Raw genomic sequence first — 18,581 nt, forward strand, 5'->3', positions numbered from 1 at the left:
TGATTACAGCCTGCTCTGTGTATTTTATATTCATGACTTTTGAGAAATTTGTAGCAGCAGCCCAAGAAATAGATTTACATGCCATTCCTCTTGTTAATGAAATAGTTCATAAGGCTTTCAGTTTGTCTCTCAGGAAGAATCTGGTCTGCACAAGAGTCTGCTATGCTTTTGCTCTAGTGCTGAAATATGAAGCTGGAAGCATGGAAATCAAAAGGTAACATGACACAAGAAACCCTTTAGCTTGCATCATGTATCACATTGTGACAGCTACGCATCTCCTGGTGGTGCTTGTATTCTTGTCTTAAGATCAGACAGGTGGGGTGCATGGAAATTGCTCCATGGCTGAACATTTAACATATGTGTATTGCCAATGTGTTTAATGTATAGCTTTCTTTTTAAAAACCTGCCATGACACAATCATTTAATGACTTGTGGCTTTTGCACTGGAAAACTATTTAGCACTTAGCTGAAAAATGATTTTGCCCTTCTAAGTAGAGGAAGTTGCAGTGAAGTAATGCTGTTGATTTTGTTGAACCAGGGATCTATCTCTTCCTTTTTGCCCTTTATTGCTTTCCTTTATTGCGTAATAGTTCCTGAGCTGGTTGTGCCTTAAAGATACTTGAATGTATGTTGCTGGCAACAAAAACCCTGTGGTGGAGTCACTCCATTAACACTGTGCTGCTTTTGTTTTGCATAAACATACTTGTTACTCAGTGTATACATGTGCCTTAGAGTCACAACCAATACATTTTATATTACAGATAAGTAATGTTCTGTGTTTAAAGAGACCATGTTCATTGATATGATATCATCTTTCAAAATGTATTAAACATCCTTTGTAATTTATAAATAAAACGTGGCTATCTAGTCCTTTTTTATTGATTGCCTTTGGATCCTGACATTACTTCTTATAAAGAAATTGGGATATTTACAATGGATGGTGGGCCAGATATGCTTTCAGTTGTTTGGGCAGATAATTAGTCTGTGTGGGTACAACTGTCTTGTTAATTCCATCAGTTTCCATGTTATTTTTAAAAAATAGATTTAACTGGGACAATTTGATTTCTTTGTTTATGTGTCCAACCTTTCACAGAGGAAGGAGTTTCAAATGTTCTGTAAACAAAAGATAAAATGCAGGTAAGGATAGCTGAATTTTTTCATACCAACCCCATACCTTGGCTTACCTCCATGTGCTCTGCCATTTGAGGCACTTTTCTCCCTAGCCTGGCTTCCTGCAAATTTCAGGGCTGGGATAGCAACTATTTGTTTATTGCCTCAGAAGTCCTTGTAGACTGGGAGATGATATAGAAATATCTTAAATAAGTATATAAATTAAGGCTCCTGCCTAAACCTCCTCAACATATAAAGGCCTACATGCTGGCAGATTCCTCATTTTAAGCTAATGGTTATTTATCTATGCTTTCTTTTGGTCTATTTGATCTAGTTACATGGCAGGTTGCAGACAATTGTTGGTCTGGTTTGCATAATTCTAATAAGATACACAGACTTGTAGAATGAAAGAACTATAAGAAGAACCATATTGGACCAGACCAAAGGCCTATCCAGTCAATATTCTGTTCACATAATGGGGAATCAGTGGCTCATAGGAAGCCCACCAGGAAGATAATGCCACCACACCCTGCATATCATGCTCACCAGCAATTGCTTCTGATACAAGAGGTGGCATGTAACCATCCTGAGTATTAGTATTGATAACCTCTGTGAACTCATCCAATCTTACAGCCAAACAGTAAGAAATCACAACACTTGTGAATTCCTCAGTTTAACTCAGCACTTTGTGAAGTATTTTTATCTGTCCTAAATGATTCAAACTCCAGATTCAAGCTTTATGGGAGAGGAAGAAAAGCTTCTCCCTGTCTGCCTTCTCCACACCACCCATGACTTTATATATCTCTTGCATATGTCCTTGCATGCCCTTTTGTTGGCTAAAAGGCCCTAATGATTATCAGCCAGTCAACCTTATTACAATCACACATCAGTCACAGAGACAAGACAAAAATAGGACATGGGCAGAAAAGAAATAAGGCAGAAGTACAAAAAAAAACAAAAAACCATACACACACACACACACACACACACACACATACATACATAAGCAAGGATTTGAACCCTGGTCTCCAGTGACCCAACACTCAAATCACTATACCACATTGGCTCAAAATTGGAACTACAGATTGGGAAAAGATGTCCTTATAATACAGAACATATTTGTACTGCAAAACAAACCATTTCAACTGGTTGCTTCCAGCTCTATGATTCTATGATTCATCTTCCTCGGCACCTTAAAGAAAGTAGTCCTGGTTTGTCATGGTATGAATCACATAACTTTTCACCAGTAATCAGCAGTCCTTGCAGTCTTCTTCAGCCTCTGTAATTTTACAGAGAAAAAAAAAACTACAACTGATTCATATAAAATGAAATACATTAGACTCATCTTAATGGCAGCTCTGACTATATAGCCCTTAAATTAATTCCCTCTGTTTACAATTTTCCATGTTTCCAACACCCTTCTTTGAGGGACAGATTTTATCCTTCTATTTAACTAGACATGGAACTCCATCACAATGCACTTGTGGTTCTGACCAATGTTTTGAAAGGATAAATCAGCACATGCACCTCTAGATACAAGAGTCTAGTACCTCATATTGGATGTACTCCAATGCTGACCACTCTCCTAGAAGAAATCAATACACTTGTTTTTGGGAGAGGGTGTGATCAGACTTGTCTCTGTTATTCTGTAGTGCCAAAGTGGGATGAAAAGATGCTTCCTATTCTCTCTTCAAAGGATTTCAGTGAAAAATTAAAGCTTGTATCCATTGCCACAATCCTTCCTTTTCTGTGGTAAAAACTTGTGTTGCAACAGTAGATCTCTGTTTTGCTATTTTTATATAGCAATGAAAGTGTCCTACCACTGTTTCCTCTGGTTCATGCTGGGTGGTACTGTCGACAAGTTCACAATGCTTTCATTCTGACTCCTCCTAGGGTCTTGGCAAGCTATATAGCTATTGTGGCAGTCTATCTAAGGATCTGGGAATGGGGACATACATCAGGAATAAAGAAAATGAGTCCTGTAGGCCATATGCAGTAGATGAGCCCCATTTTTACTACCCTGAAGCCCCACCCCATTTTTCCAAGCCCCCATTTCCCTCAAACAATTTTTTAAAAATCTTATCCTAGTTTTTATGCACCTTTTCAGCTGAACAGACCCCAAATTGCCCACAAACAGTACTTTCAATTACCTTTTCAGAAGTCCTAAGCATCCCCCCCCCCCAAAAAAAAATAACTATTCTGCATACACATGCTGGTGGTCTGTGTAATTATATGTTTCAAAGCATGGAATGAGTACAAGTTCTGTATAATAATAATAATAATAATAATAATAATAAACTTTATTACAGCCATTTGGCCAGCACAATTACAAAATTCCAATTGAAAACATAACTTAGTTTTATACCATAGGTTCATATACAGGCAGATTGGAGAATATAAACAAATGATAGTTTATAAAAAGTAAGGATAAAAAGTAAGGATGAAACTGAACCAGGCCTACCATCATAAAGCATACGATTCTTCTTCCTGAGACATTAGCGAAGTCTTAAGAGTACAGAAAGATTTTGATTGCTGTGGGAGATGATATATATTGCCTATACGTTTGACAAGAACATTACTCAGTCTTCCAAAAAAAAAAAAAAAGATTGGCTTTGCAGTTGAGATATTTGACATTCTACCATGATCAGGGGAAATGAGTGCTCTGTCATCTCTAACCTTCTACTACATATTCTCTCCATCTGCCAGTGGTACTTGTACTGAACGCTTGCAGTAGAAAGATGGAGGAAAGACAAGTCAAAACAAAATGTGATCACCCTTAGCTGCTGTACTGAGTATGGCCTATGTGTATAGAAAGATTGGTTGCTCTAATTTATCATGATCATTAGTGGCATTGTGCTGCTCCTTGAAAGAACAGAAAATGGTTCCAATTCAATGTGCTTAGGAATAACTGCAGCAATCATCCAAATTAGAGGTGGAGAGGGGGAAAAACATGGGGTCATCTTGTCCATTGCTTTTTCCCAATGCTATTATTCTCTGCAGTACATTTTCTAGCAATTTGTAAATGATTCAGTTATTTCTATTTCACAGAAATCTATTCCACACTTGTGTCTCTGAGACAGACAGTTATAAATTACCTCTGCTGAAATGCTCAGTCTTGTAGAAGCTTTGAAGCTGCAACTGTGAAACAAAATGACCTTTACTTCCTTTGGTTTACCAAAGTGTCTGCTATTATACCTTTGAGCCAGGAGTTTAGTAATAAATGCAGAGGAAGGAAAGGGATCTAAGGAGGGGGCATTTAAATAAATCTTTTGGAAGATAAAGCTGAATGTTTTTTTTCTGGATTTGTCTTATTAGACCCAGGCATTGGGCCAAAATATCTCCTGGAGTGCAATTCTGAACTGCCTAGGGGAATGTTTGCATGCAGGTGTATAGAGTTACTTATGTGTAAGCATTGCTGTGTCTTCTTCACATGTATTTTTGTAGCTGGAGCTCTGGATTTGTTAAGATTCCAGACTGCCTTGAAAATATGGCAGCGAAGCATATATGCAACTCACCATTCTACTCTCACTGATATCTAGACTTGATGTTGACATCAAGTTGGCTTTTACTTATGGTGACTATACAGGGCTGAAAAATATTAGGGCTTGGCTCTTAATCTCCAGTTTTCAGAAGTAATCTCCAGGAAGGCACTGAGGGACCAAATTCACTGGTTTTGGTGGGCCCAGTTCAAGGCAAGAGGAAAGGCTTTCTGCAAATCTCTGTAGCAGTTTGCTAGTTTCCAAGTCTTCACCTGTCCTATCACACTGAATGTCTTATCACACAGAGTCTGAATTAGCCTGGATGGAGTGTGTGAGAGAGAGGGAGGTGTGTTCTAAATATATTAAATAACTAATCTGCTTTGTTATGTTCAACTTCTGTTAATAAAGTAATGTTTTTGTATACATATACTTTTGGCTTCTGGGAATGCTGTATATCAGAAAGCTTGGATTCAGTCAAGGTGTCTATGGTGGCAAGAGTGAATAGTGGTGATGTCTTATGGGGATATAAGTTGCATAACACTTCACAAATGTACCTTGAGGACATCTAGGAGGTCTCCACAGTTGGTGGCTATAACAGTAGGAAAGGAGGAGGTCCTTACATTGGTGGTGGAGGTGAGGACAAGGAAAAGCCTTCACGCCTGGTGGTAACTGTGAGAAGTGTGGAAGTCTTTCACATCTGATGGTAGCAGAGGGTTGGCAGATCCCCACACCTGGTGGAAAACTTGTGGTTCAAGTAGTAAACCTTCACAAGGACCTCAGTAGGGGGTGGTGGATATCACTCCTCCATCCCCATTTATACTATGAGCCAGAGGCATGGGGATATTGCCTCACTGAAGCTTCTCACACTAACCATTGTGCCTGTCTTATTTCTAAAATGCACACACATTCCCTGTTAAGAAACATTACATTAAACTTGATAAAACTGTGTACAAATAAAACAGTATTTGAAAAACAATTCAAAAAAATGACCTGCAGGATTTCAGAAAGACTGTTTCAAAAGCTTGTGCCTGGCAACTAATCGCCTTCAAGTAGGAAGCAAAAAATTATACTTTCTCCATTTTTTTTCTTTGTATGTTGAAGTCATCCTAATGATAACAATTTAGTAGCAGTGAGGAAACTTAAGGAATATATAAAAACCTGGGCCCTAAAGCTGTCTCCAGGTCTATATTTAAGCTATAAGGAGCCGTCCATATCCATCCTCAATATATAATCTATTTTAATTCTTATCATTCCTAGAAAATGGATACATATGTATACAGTTTTATCTTAATAAAATATTTCTTAATTAGAATTGCAAGAGTTAAAACTGTAGAGGGATCCCGTACCTTGAATGGTTGTGCAGAAGAGGGAATTCTAGCAAAAGTTGCTGGTCATACGACCAGGTAACAATCAACACTGAAATTTCCTCTTCTACACAACCATTAAGGCACAGAAGCCCTTTCCAGTTTTCAGTCTAGCATATTTTATATACAATTTGCTATAAAGCATATAAATAATTTTATATAATTAGCAAAAAAATATTTGGGTTTAACACATTTTGTACGGGCTTTCCATGCATACAGAAGCTTTAAACACCAGGAGTTCACAAGTTATTAAGATCCATATCCTTAAAGGACATCTAATTTAAATTATATGTATATTTTACATTATATTACACCATATTACATTACAATACATCCTGTGCTGTGGTTAGTTCAAACTTCACTGATAACTGATAATAGTGGATGGACCAAAATTAATGATTTACTGGTATATGTTCACTGGAGTAGACACATGGAGTCTATCCAATTACAGCTATAATTCTTAACATAAAGGAATTCTTCTGGTGGGACAGATAATAGCATATATCATGGCACAGAATCAAATTAACAGGACAATTCAGTTATTTCTTTTTAAACAAAATGTGGTTTGGTTAGGAAAGTGGTTCATTCTACTCTTTCTTGAACACTGTGCTATAAACCTCCTGTCCCCCTATTTTGTGGTGATTCAGTGGTAACTTAATGTAAGGTCTGCTGGTTTCACATGAAGTTTAAATTGGGTTAACACCAATAATTTGGCCAGCACAGCAACTATTCACCAGTGTGATAGTGACACACAGTGGCTAAAGGAAGCATTTATTTCTCTCCATGTTTAAACAAAAACAAAACACAGAAGTACAGTAATGATTTATTTTATTAGGACTCATGTCCAAACTACTGGCAGTATGAGCAGAAATATTCAGGTACAGAATTGCAAATTAATCAACAAGGATAGTGCATGCTCAAATGGACCTTAACAAAACACTTTCTTAGCCCAAAGAAGAAGAAAGCAGGTAGGTTCCATTTATGAGAGGGGAAAGGTAGCATGATTTCGTACGCTTCATTTCACAGATGGAAACCAAAACACATGTGGCCAAGTAAGATCAGTGTGTTGTCAAAATGGCAAAAGACAGTATTCACTGCAACAATCTGCTTTTGCATGAGACAGCTGGGAAGGGCAAGATTCCCCCTCTCCTCTCACACTCTCCTGCAGTTAGTTGAATGCAAACTACTTTTTCACTCTGAATTCGTTTACAGCAACTGAAGTTATGTGCAGACAAACAGGAGGAGGAGTGAGTGAGCATTTTCAAAACAGCTGAAGAAGTGACAGAAGATTAATTGGACTGTCTCTGCCAATTCAGAACAGTTGGAAGGTATGCAATTCTTCTCAGTTATGTGTGAGAAAACAGTTCAGAGAAGAAATTGAAATCTGACTGCAAGGCATCTTTCTGTCTCCGACTTATCACCATCCAGACTTATAGTAGACTCTTCAATAGAGTATATAGGCCAAAGACCTACCGTATATGCTTTTACTGTAGTCTAACTGGAATGGTGTAGTAGTCTTAGTGTTGGACAAGGACTATAGGAGACCAAGACTGTAATCCTTGCTCAAACATAAAACCCACTGTGTAACCTTGGGCAAGTCATTCCTTTAGCCTTACAAGAAGGCAATGGCAAACACCCAATGATAGGGTCTCCATAAGTTAGAGTCAACTTGAAGATGCATAACAACACATACACTGAGTGACAGAGTTGTACAATTATACAAAGGGGGAATGACCATTCGTTGTTCAACAATTAGTTTTCTACCTACTAAATCAAAAGTGAGGGGGCCGTGTGTGCTTCTGGAAGACAACATTGATCAAACACTGAGAAAGTATTGTTTTACACTACCATAGTGCCCCAACAGGATTCTGGCCATAATGCATAAGAGATGTTTTCTATTGGATTTCCATTAAGAATACTTAAGGTGAATATTCTTTCAGGTGAAGTGTAATGGCATTAAGTTCAACCTTTGCTGCCTTTTCATGACACCCCATATCAGCTTCCTGAAACAGCTGTATCAATCTGCCCAATGGCAGGATGAGCCCTGAGAGAAGGTTGTCTCCTTAACTCTTCTTCTAGGGTAAACATTAACAACTGAAATGGATTCCACTGAGTCCAGCAATATACTTGAACAAGCACTAGATACATTAAATGGGTTACTGGAGTATTTTCATTGATCAAAAGTAAATGATTGCTAGACCCATTTGGAATCACTAGTCTGGTTTCCCTGTTGTTTTTATTGATTTGGGTGAACTGTGGGATTCAGTGATACATTTTCTGTTGTGCCTCTGTGTTTTAGCCGTATTTATTTGTTAAGCGCTGATAAGGATTCTGCAAAACAGATTGTTGTTAACTGCCATCAAGGCCATTTCAACTTATGGTGACCCTATGAATGAGAGATTTCCAAGTTACCCTATCATAAACAGGCTGCTAACATCTTGGAGCTGGGAGATCACCACAGACTCCAGAACTTTGCCCAAAAATTGAATGTTAGAGACTGGCCGATAATTATTCAGGATTTTAACTTCAGGGCCTAAATAGACTGGCCCAAATAAAGCTGCTTCAGGTCACTTTAGAGGTATGCTGTTTAAATGCTGCATGTGTCCTAAGAGGCCGGAAGCCATGCCAAAGCCACACTCCAGTTCTAAGGACTAGAGCGCAGCTTTGGTGCAGCTTCTAGCCTCTTAACATGCATGTGTCATTTAAACAACATATCTCTAAAGTGGCTCGAAGCAGCTTTATTTTGGCCTGTCTGTTCTGTCCCTCAGTATTAACATACAGTGATTCTATGATTGAGAGACCTCCAAGAGATACTAACAGCCTTCCTACATCTTGCAAACTCAAATATGGTTTCCTTGATTTGAGTCTATCCACCTTTAATGCAGCATTATACTTTTTCCTATTGTACCTTTGTTGTTGTTGTTGTTAATCACTGTTAAGCCAATTTTCACTTATTGCAATCCTATGAACGGGACACATTGTTGTAGGGTTTTGAGCATCATTTTGCTTGCATGTGAATTCAATGTAATTGTCCTGTGGTTACTGCAATCTCTTTTCTTTGGGATTGGAAAGCATATTGAGTGTTTCTAAACCGTGAGTCAAACTTTTGTTTTCCATATTTGTTGACAGATTTTAGTTAGAACTAGAGTAAATTCTGGCTCTGTGAACATCTCTTCCTGGTTATTTATTTCTCCCAAGTACTTTGAGTTCAGCTTCTACTTCACTTTCTAAAACTGTTTTTAAACTGTTTAATAAAAAGTATTTTTAAAAAACTGTGGGTTCATCTTCATATGTTCTTCCTCAACTTAATGTGTCACCCTTTCATATAATTATTCCATGTATTCTTTCCATCATCTTTATATTTTTATTTAGTCATGTAATGTGTTCCCTTGCTGACTGTAGAGCATCCCCACTTTTGGTTTAAATTTCCCTTTGATTTCTTGGATCTTATAGAAGAGATTTCTTTCTTTTTTGTTGTTTGATTATTTGATTATAGTAATTCCCCTTTGGTATAGTAGCATTGATTATTATAGTAGTTCTCCTTACACAAGACTTTGAACAGTTGCATTGAGGGTTGTGACTCTAAGGCAAACCTATAATGGGGTTTTCTTGGCAAAAATTGTTCAAAGGGGGTTTGCCTTTGCCCTCCTCTGAGACTGAGACAGTATGACTTATGCAAGTTCACCCAATGGGTTTTCATGGCTGAGTGCAGATTCAAACCCTGGTCTTCAGAGTTATAGCCCAATGCTCAAACCACAACACCAGCTCTCTACAATTCCTATAATCTCTCAGTGAGTGGAAGAGTCTAACAAAAGGATTCTGGAAGCCATAGTCCAAAAGCTATGATTTTCCAAGCTATGAATGTGAAGTACTTTATGTATATGAATTCCCACCATTAAGCTTCATTATTTTATCCTGGGTTCTGGTATTTTCCAACCTCTCATTAAAGTATTATTGCTTATCTGGGTCTGCAGGTAAGTTATTTACCAATAAAGAGGAAAATTACAGTCTGTCATTATAACTTGTCTTTATTATTTATGTAAATCTGGGTCAGTAGGTATGGTCTTTGAGAACCAGTGTGGTATTGTGGTGTGAGTGTTGGGCTGAGAGGCCAGTGTTTGAATCTTTGCTTAGGCATGGAAACCCACTGGAAGGCAATGGCAAATTGCAAATCTGACTGGAGGACATACAATAATAAGATACACTCTTTAACTAGATATATATCAGGACTAAAGTTCACTGTGAACATTATTTTGTTATATTTTCAGTCAAGACCAAGTGAAATACAACCTGCATATTTGTGACATAGCAGCGACTCAAAGTATTGAATCCACAAATTCTGATTAGGGACATTAATGTGATGCATTACTTGACAAAGTAGATATTTTGGGTTGCTTTACCAATCAGTTCCTGGCTGGGCTACTTGGATTCTTTCCCATACCTTTGCTATAAACATTTAACACGTGTCATGTGAGTGACAGATAACAAACGGTTCAAACATGAGTTTGTTTTATTATCCTTACAGTACAAAGGTAATAGATTTAGATAAAAAGTATTAAAGTAAGATGAGTGCAGGGAATAATGTGTTTGTTAGAAATCTTTTAAACTGGAGATGCCACAAACTGCATTTGGGATTTTTGGGGCTGCATGCAAAAATGTTGATAACACTTCTTGAGGGAGAGAAAGAGGACAAACACTTAACAGGGAGACAAAGAGAATGTGGTGATTAGATTGGCAGAAAAAAATGTTTTGTACATGCTCAGAAGCACTCAAAACTTTTCTGATTAGGCATTCTCCACCTTTGATTCTGTGACTGTTCTTTATAGGCAGCGACTAACACAAAATGGACAATTATTTACAAGCCTTTAGCACTTTTTAGTAAACTTAAACAAACAAGGTATTTGCAGAGTAAGTGAAATTGTAGTTTCCAGATGTGTTGGATTCTTAGCAACCACAGGCTCCGTACATCTGGGGAAATAACTTCAGGTTGGGGAAAGGCAACTTTAAGACAGCAAAAAATACTTTTGAAGGTCCTGATAACCAATTGTGCCTTGGAGACTTTCTGTTTAATATTATTATAATTATTATTACCAATCATCACCATCATCATAGTAGCTTACAAAAGTTAAAACAAATTATTCATTTAGATTTTTGTGGGTTTTTTGGGCTATGTGGCCATGAAAGCCTTCGACTTCATAGTCATTTAGAGTATTTATACCCCGCTCTTCTGCCACAAAGGCTCTCAGAACAGCTTACAAACTGTTAACTATACAGTTGCCTACCCTCAGGCTTACAATCTGAAAAGGACAGGACACAAAAGTAGAAGGGAATGGCAGTGGGAAAAGGGATCCAGTACAGATGCTGCTGGTTCTTCTTTCCCTCCAAGGCCAGTGCAGTGGTGGTTGGAATGGAGGGAGGGCCTTTGATCTATAATTAAAAATTACATCATACTAAAGTTAAAATATAAACTACCAATAAAATTAAAGCAGTTACAAGCATAATCATTAAAAAGAACTGCACAGCACATTAAAGGCCCCTTCTCCCTGAGCATTCAGCCCACAAAGTCCTGCCAAAGCAGAACAGTCTTCACCTGCCTACGAAAGGATAGGAAAGAGGGTGCCAGTCTAATTTCTCAAAGAAGGGAGTCCCAGAGTCTGGGAGCAGCCTCTGAGAAGGACCTCTCATGTGTTCCCACTAGTTGTACGTGTGAAGCTGTGGGAAGAGAGAAAGGCCTCCACGGAAGATCTGAACACACAGTCAAGCTGATGAAGGGAGAAATGTGCCCAGAAACTAAATGGCAACAAGTGGAGCTATTGCAAGGAAGGAAAAGTGTATGCTCCTTGTAACCAGCCTTGATTAACATTCCGACTGCAGTTCTTTGCAACAGCCAAAGTTTTTGAACATTCTTCAAAGGCAACAACACAAAAAGTGTGTCCCCAAGTTTCAACAGGCTTGAAGGCAACAAGTTTCATGACATCTATAAATCTCATTTTTAAATTAAATCAGTTTTTAAGTATTTTATTAACATGTAACAAAAATAAAAAAATAAGAAATCTCTCTCTCCTCTTAAAACAACATATAAGGGTAACTCACATAACTAATTTCCTGCCTCCCTACCAAACTACCCCAAAATAACTGCAAAACACACACACACACACAAAATAAACAAGTGAAGCAACCATTTCTAACTTGCCAGAATATGGTTAAGATTTATCACCAAAGCCTCTCCCTCAATTATTAAACAAAAAATATCACCATCTAATTCCTAAAATTTCCCAAATCATACTCCTATCTATTAACATAATATTAAATATCAGATCCCATAGTTAGTAAATTGTCTCATTCCTGATTTATAAAGTCAGTCAGTAATACCCAAATATTTTTAAAAACCATCTAAACTTTTCCCATTTATAGGATTAGTCAATTTGTCGATTTCTACAAGGTCATATAATTTTAATAACCAACCTTCTTCTGTCAGGGCAATTTCTTCTTTCCATTTTTGTGCATAGATTAATCTAGCTGCTTTTATCATATACTGAATGGTTCTTCCTTGTTCTTTTTCTCTGTTTTCTTCTATCAGTCAAAGCAGAAAAAGTTCAGGGCTGGATTGAATTTTAAATTTTAAAATCTTATATGCTGCATCATGTATCTTAGTCCAAAATTTCTTTGCTACATCATCATTCCACCACATATAAAAAAGGTCCCTTCTTTCCATTTACATTTCCAAGAGATTTGGAGAACCTTCATACGTTTTAGAAATCATATCAGGCATTAAATACCAATGATTTATCATTTTATAAAATAAAAATTCTCTTTGCAATATGTCCTCCTGATCTTTAAGCACCATTATAAGAGTACTCTTTTCTACTTCTGCCCTCAACACTTTTTGCTTTACAGTTTTGCTCTTTCAACCAAAAACATTTTTCATTTTCCTCTTCTGTTCTCATGCTGTCTCCACAATGTTTAGTCTGCTACTTAGGAAATAGCATTCCTTTCTCTGTTTTTCTATTAACTCTTTCTTTCCTGTAGGATCTTATCTGGTAAAATATTAATATAGCTTCAATATAATCCAAATCAAAACTTTACCTCTCAGCACACACCAATTTATGATCAGTCTTAATTATTTTTCTCAATAGTACCTTTGGCTCTCCATCTCCACAGATTCTTTATCCAAAGTTTCAACCATCTGCAGCTTAAAGTTTTTTAACACACACACGCACACCAAAAAAAAACCAGCCTTGATTTTGCTATTATATAATCGTTGTTGTTATCCACCCTCGAGTCGAACTCGACCCATGGCGACCCTGTAGAGGAGACATCTCCAAGACCCCCTATGCTCCACTGTTCTTCTCAGGTCCTGTAAACTCATACTCTTGCTCTCCTTAATAGAGTCCATCCATTTAGCATGCACCCTTCCTCTCTTTCTGCTTCCCTCCACCTTTCCTACCATTACTGTTTTTTCCCAGTGAGTCGTTCGTTCCTTCTCATGATGTGGCTAAAGTTTACTTCTTCAGATGCTTTTGGTGGAGTGGAAGCCAGGAACAGACATATATATGCCACAGGTGTTCATTCAAATTCAAAATCTTTTTGGTATAGAAATGAATTACAATAGATTGGAAAGAAAAACAGCAAAATTGGAATTCATCCATAAACTACCGTCCCTCAGCATGCATGAATTCCAATTTTGCTGTTTCTCTTTCCAATCTACCTTTCTAGTTCATTTCCATACCCAAAGAATTTTGAATTAAATTGACATTCTCACATACCTATGGCATTCCACTCCACCAAATGCACCTGAGGAAGTAGACTGAAGTCTAGGGAAACTCATGCTGCCAACTTCTTTCTTTCAGTGAATCTCAAAGGTATTACAAGATCTCTCTACATACTGATTCCACAGACTAACACAGCTATATCTTCGAATTCTAAATTTTTGTAGTTGCTTAAAAAGTAAATGACAAAGTATGTCCTCCCCCTGAAAGGTGAACGGTGTATGTTGGCAGAGGGCAGCCAGAGACATCTTAGTGTGGGCTCTGCCCACCCGCTCAACCTCAATGGACATTGTGGCACATGCAGCAAAGCAGAAAAAGGGGGGTGGGGGGTGGCGAATGTCATTTGTAGTGACAACACCAATCTATAGGCTGCTGCCACATTGCAGAATTAATGCAGCTTGACACTGCTTTAACTGTCATGGCTCCATCATGTGGAATCCTGGGATTTGTAGTTTGTTATAGCACCAGAGACAGAACAGGCTAAATATCTCACAGAACTACAAATCACAGAATACCATAGCACGAGGCCATGTCAGTTAAAGCGGTGTCAAAACGGCATTAATTCTGCAGTGTAGAATTGTGCAGCTACACATCCTGTGATGCTTTGGGTGCCGGACTATGGCTCTGGAGACCAGGGTTTGATTCTCAGCTCAGCCACGAAACCAACTGGGTGACCTTGGGCAAGTCACACTCTCTCAGCCTCAGGGGAAGGCAATGGCAAACCTCCTTTGAACAAATCTTGCCAAGAAAACCTCATGACAGGGTCACCATAAATCATAAACAACTTGTCGACGACGACAACCACCTCACATTACACTATTCGCAGCAGTAACTGTCTAGGAAGCTCAGGACAACATACTGTCAGGCGCTATTACACTGCTGCCAAAACAAAAATAAATTAAAAACACTGTGTGCACGCTGATACCAGCCAATGTAGGTTACGTAACCTCTGAGTATTCTGTGCATAAAACACACAGAGGCATGCTAGTTTATAAGGGGCAGGTAATCTTGTTGGCTGTGATACAGGGTGGCCTGATGTCCTCCTTTTCCAGGGCAATTTCAACCTTCTGTCCAGGAGAAATTCCAAAATGTCTGCCATTTTTAGCATGACTAAGAAGTATGAATTTATATCCCTGTGGGTGAATTAGCTTTTATTTTGGAACAGGGTGACCAGACGTCCTCCTTTTCTAGGGCATGTCCTACATATCAGCCTTCTGTCCAGGAGGAAATTCCAAAATGTCCTCCACTTTTAAGAAGTATGAATTTATTTATTTCTGTGTTTTTAACGTGTATTTTGGAACAGGTCCTCTTTTTCTAGGACACAGACTCCATTCCCAACTTTCACAAGGTTCTCCATTTTAATAAAAGCACGACCAAGAAACAAGAAATTGTTTTTATCTTATTATTAAAGAACTGTTAGAAGAACCTTTTTTTAACAATGACAAAAATACATATTTTATTTATATTTATTTTATTTATACATTTATTTTGGTTATATTTCTGTGAGTGTTTTCAAGGTTTTGTTTTGGCCACGCCCTCCTACATTTTTATGGAAGGCTCCAGAATACATAACTCCAAAGCTCAGTGTTAAAAACCCTGACTGGAGCCTAGTTATTACTAGTAAGCAGCAGCTCTTGAGAGTGTGGGGGGTGGCCAGGGAAAGCTGCGCGCGCAGCACCCCAACGGCTCACAACCGTCACGTGGAGCCCTCTATCGGCCACGTGCGGGGGCGGGGCCTCGCCAACGGGCACCCCGCGCACGCCCCCTCCCAACTGCGCAGAGAATTTAGTACTGCGGCTGCGCAGACCGTACCACCGCGAGCAAAAAAATGGGGGGGAGAGAAGGGGGAAAAAAGGAGACTGTTCCAAGTATAAAGAGAGAAAGGGGGGTTAACGCGTGTTATTTAATCACGTTGTACTATATAGAAATCACTATAGTCCAAGCCAAGCTTGGCGATATATCTTAGGCTACATCCATAGTGGAGAAATAACCCGGTTTGGCACCGCTTTAACTCTTTTCTGGCTCAAAGGCTATGGAATTCTGGGAGTTGGAATTTGTTGTGGCCACAACAAACTCCAGCTCCCAGAATTCCATAGCCTTTGAGCCAGAAGAGTTAAAGCGGTGCCAAACCGGGTTATTTCTCCAGTGTGGACTCATCCTAAAATTCAATTCACCTCAGAATTTGCCAAAAGTGAATTTTTGGGACTACAACTCCCAGAATACCCCAGGTACTATGGCCACTGAGAACGCTAACTGAGGGAAATGGAGGCTGGAGGAAGATAGTAATGTTTCCTAGCCCTAATCCTGGCCAAAATGTCGAATGTGAGTTGGGATTATACATAGGAATAATAAAGAACGGGGCACGCATGACGTAAAGACCTGTGGACTAGCGCGAGCTTCAACTCAGGCCTTCTAAAGGGGCAGTCAATAACAAAGCAAACACAGCTCAATTGCGCATGCGCCTGAGGAATTAAAAAAAGAACCCCTCAACATTTATTGCGGGTCCTATTCCGTGGGCGGGATTAATACTTCATAGTGACGAAATAACCAGCCAATCGCGTCAGAGTATGAGACAGAGTAGGTGGGGAAAATTTGTTTTTTATGCTGACGGACAGCATTCATAGCCAATGAGAGACAAGGCTGAGGCCTGGGGCGTGCGAACGAGTGTCGAGTTAAAAACGTGCCTCAGAGAACCAATAGGGAGCCAGGATGGTTTCTACATGCCCTGCAAATATCGCCATGAAACCCAAGAGGAGGAGTTTCGTTTGACGAACAGCGCTCTCCACCAATGGCTCGTGAAGCTTTCGAAGAGCTGGCCAGTAGAGATGGGGAGAAAAAAGGGGCGGGCCGTCGTATGACGGCTAGGCAGGATAGCCAGTGAACAGCGACGTTACTGAGGCGCTGTCCAATGGGGCGGCAGCAGGGGCGGGGCTTCGATGTGTTTGGGTTCGTGCCCCTCCAGAGGGAGTGAGGCGACGACGGCGACGAAAACGACGACGAAAGTTTATTTTTCTGGTGGTCGTTGCCGCTGCCGCCGCGTCCGCTCCCGCCATTTGTTTTGGTCTCGGTGCCTCAGGTTCCCCGGCGGCGGGAGAAGAAAGCGCCAGGCAGGACGACGAGGGCCGGCGGAGAGGCGGCAGGCGGGGCTGCTTTTTGTAGGTAAGAGGCGGCCGGGGCAGGCCTCGGGGGCTCTTTCCCGGGGCCATTGGGACCTCCACGCCGCTGGGCCAAGAGGAGCGCAGGGTCGTAAGGGGTAAAACATCTCCTCAGAGTAAAAGGAGAGAGGCCTCCACGACCCCCTCAGCGCTTCAGTACTGGCAGCCAAGCGAAGGCTCCCGGCCCAGTTTTATTTGGGGGGAAGCAGGGGGCAAAATAAATGAAATTAATAATAGTAGCAATAATAATAATAATAATAATAATAATAATGTCCTTTTAAATTGTAGGCTGCTCCGAGTCCCTTTTTTTTGGAGCAGGGGAAGATGTCATTTTTGTTGTTTGCTTGTTCTCTGCCTTCAAGCCACTCAGGGCGACCCTCAGCTGAACCTTGGCAGGGTTTCTTTCGAAGAGGCTTTCCATTGCCTTCCCCTGAGGCTGAGAGAGTGTGACTCGCCCAGAGTCGCCCAGTAGGTAATCGAACCCTGGTCTCCGGGTCAAAGATACAAAAGCGATGCATTAAAGCAGATTACTTATTAAAAGGGCAAAATTCAGTTACAAATATAAACGTGTTTCAAAGAACAGTTTAAAGTACGACTTAAGAGAACGGCATTACAATGTAAAAAAGGTAGAAAAGAGAACAGTATGGTTTAAAAGGAGAAGCAGAAGGAGGGGAGGCAGAAAAGGAGCCTTCCAGGTACAAGGCAGATGGAGAGCAGACATAGAAAGAACCAGCGCTTATGGATTTTCATCAGGTCCCAAAGAAGTAGCAGCCAAATGCCAGAATCTACGGCAGGAGTTCCCAGGCTCTGGCCTTCCGGATGTTTTGGACTTGGGCTCCCAGAATCCCAGGCCCCTGGCCAAGACGGCAGAGGCTTTTGGGAGCTGAAGTCAGAAACACTTGGAGGACTAGAGATTGGGAATCTACAGCAAAGCACAGCCAATGTAATGTTGTGGTTTGAGCGTTGGACTATGACTCTGGAGAGCAGGGTTTGAATCCTAGCTCAGCCATATAAACCCACTGGGGTCCAAAACACACTGCAGAAATAATCCAGTTTGAGACCACTTTACCTTCCCTGGCTCAGTCCTAGGGAATCTGGGAATTGTAGTTCATTGTGGCACTAGAGCTCTCTGACAGAGAAGGCTAAATGTCTCACAGAACGGCAGTTTCCAGAATTTCCTAGCATTGAGCCAGGTCAGTTAAAGTGCTCTCAAACTGGAGTATTTATTTCTGCAGTGTGTTTTGGACCTAGATGACCTTAAGCAAGTCACACAGCCTCAGAGGATAGCAATGGCAGCCCTGCCCCCAATGAAGAAACTTGGCAAGGAAACCCTGCAATAGATTCACCTTGGGATCACTGTAAGTCCAAAACGACTTCAAGGCACACAACACACACAATTAAGAGCATACAAAAGTGATGCATTAAAATAGAATTACATTATTATGATATTAAAACAGATCACTCTTTAAAAGAATAAAATACAGTTTTAAAAAGACTGAAAGTGTTTAAACACACACTGTTGCCTAAGGGTTTCCTCCCCATGGAGCTAATTATAGGCTTCAGTCACCCACCAAAGAGTCAGGTCAGAAGAGGTGGAGGGTGAGAGTCCTGGAAGCGTGGGGGGCCTTTGCTCTGCAGAAGAGGTCAGACCACTGCTGCTTGGAGCCTCCTCTCTGTTTTGACTCTCTTACCCTTCCCCCCCCC

The 18,581-nt window shown here is 40.0% G+C and overlaps 1 protein-coding gene and 1 long non-coding RNA gene across 5 annotated transcripts in view; one reads left to right on the top strand and one right to left on the bottom strand.

The window, feature by feature from the left end:
- Positions 1-10,423: 10,423 nt before the first annotated feature.
- LOC149311959 (uncharacterized) lies at positions 10,424-13,510 on the bottom strand. The gene is made up of 3 exons (XR_016281215.1): positions 13,093-13,510; positions 12,419-12,526; positions 10,424-11,380 (listed from the first exon to the last, which is right to left on the bottom strand). It is a non-coding gene; the product is annotated as an uncharacterized LOC149311959 (long non-coding RNA).
- A 3,139-nt stretch (positions 13,511-16,649) lies between these two features.
- TNRC6B (trinucleotide repeat containing adaptor 6B) overlaps positions 16,650-18,581 on the top strand; it is a 154,280-nt gene continuing 152,348 nt past the window's right edge. For 2 of the 4 annotated variants that reach the window (XM_089523662.1, XM_089523663.1), the window contains exon 1: positions 16,650-16,877. In XM_089523662.1, the coding sequence (XP_089379788.1) occupies positions 16,659-16,877 (219 nt within the window). In that variant the 5' untranslated portion in view covers positions 16,650-16,658. Of the gene's footprint in view, positions 16,882-17,308; positions 17,346-18,581 lie in introns of those variants that run through there. The other 2 variants (XM_089523665.1, XM_089523666.1) reach the window with 2 other exon arrangements.

This window comes from Sceloporus occidentalis, unplaced genomic scaffold, assembly GCF_023333645.1.
Source record: "Sceloporus occidentalis isolate IW3139 unplaced genomic scaffold, rSceOcc1.0.p SCAF_5, whole genome shotgun sequence".
In the NCBI taxonomy this organism is placed as follows: Eukaryota; Metazoa; Chordata; class Lepidosauria; order Squamata; family Phrynosomatidae; genus Sceloporus; species Sceloporus occidentalis.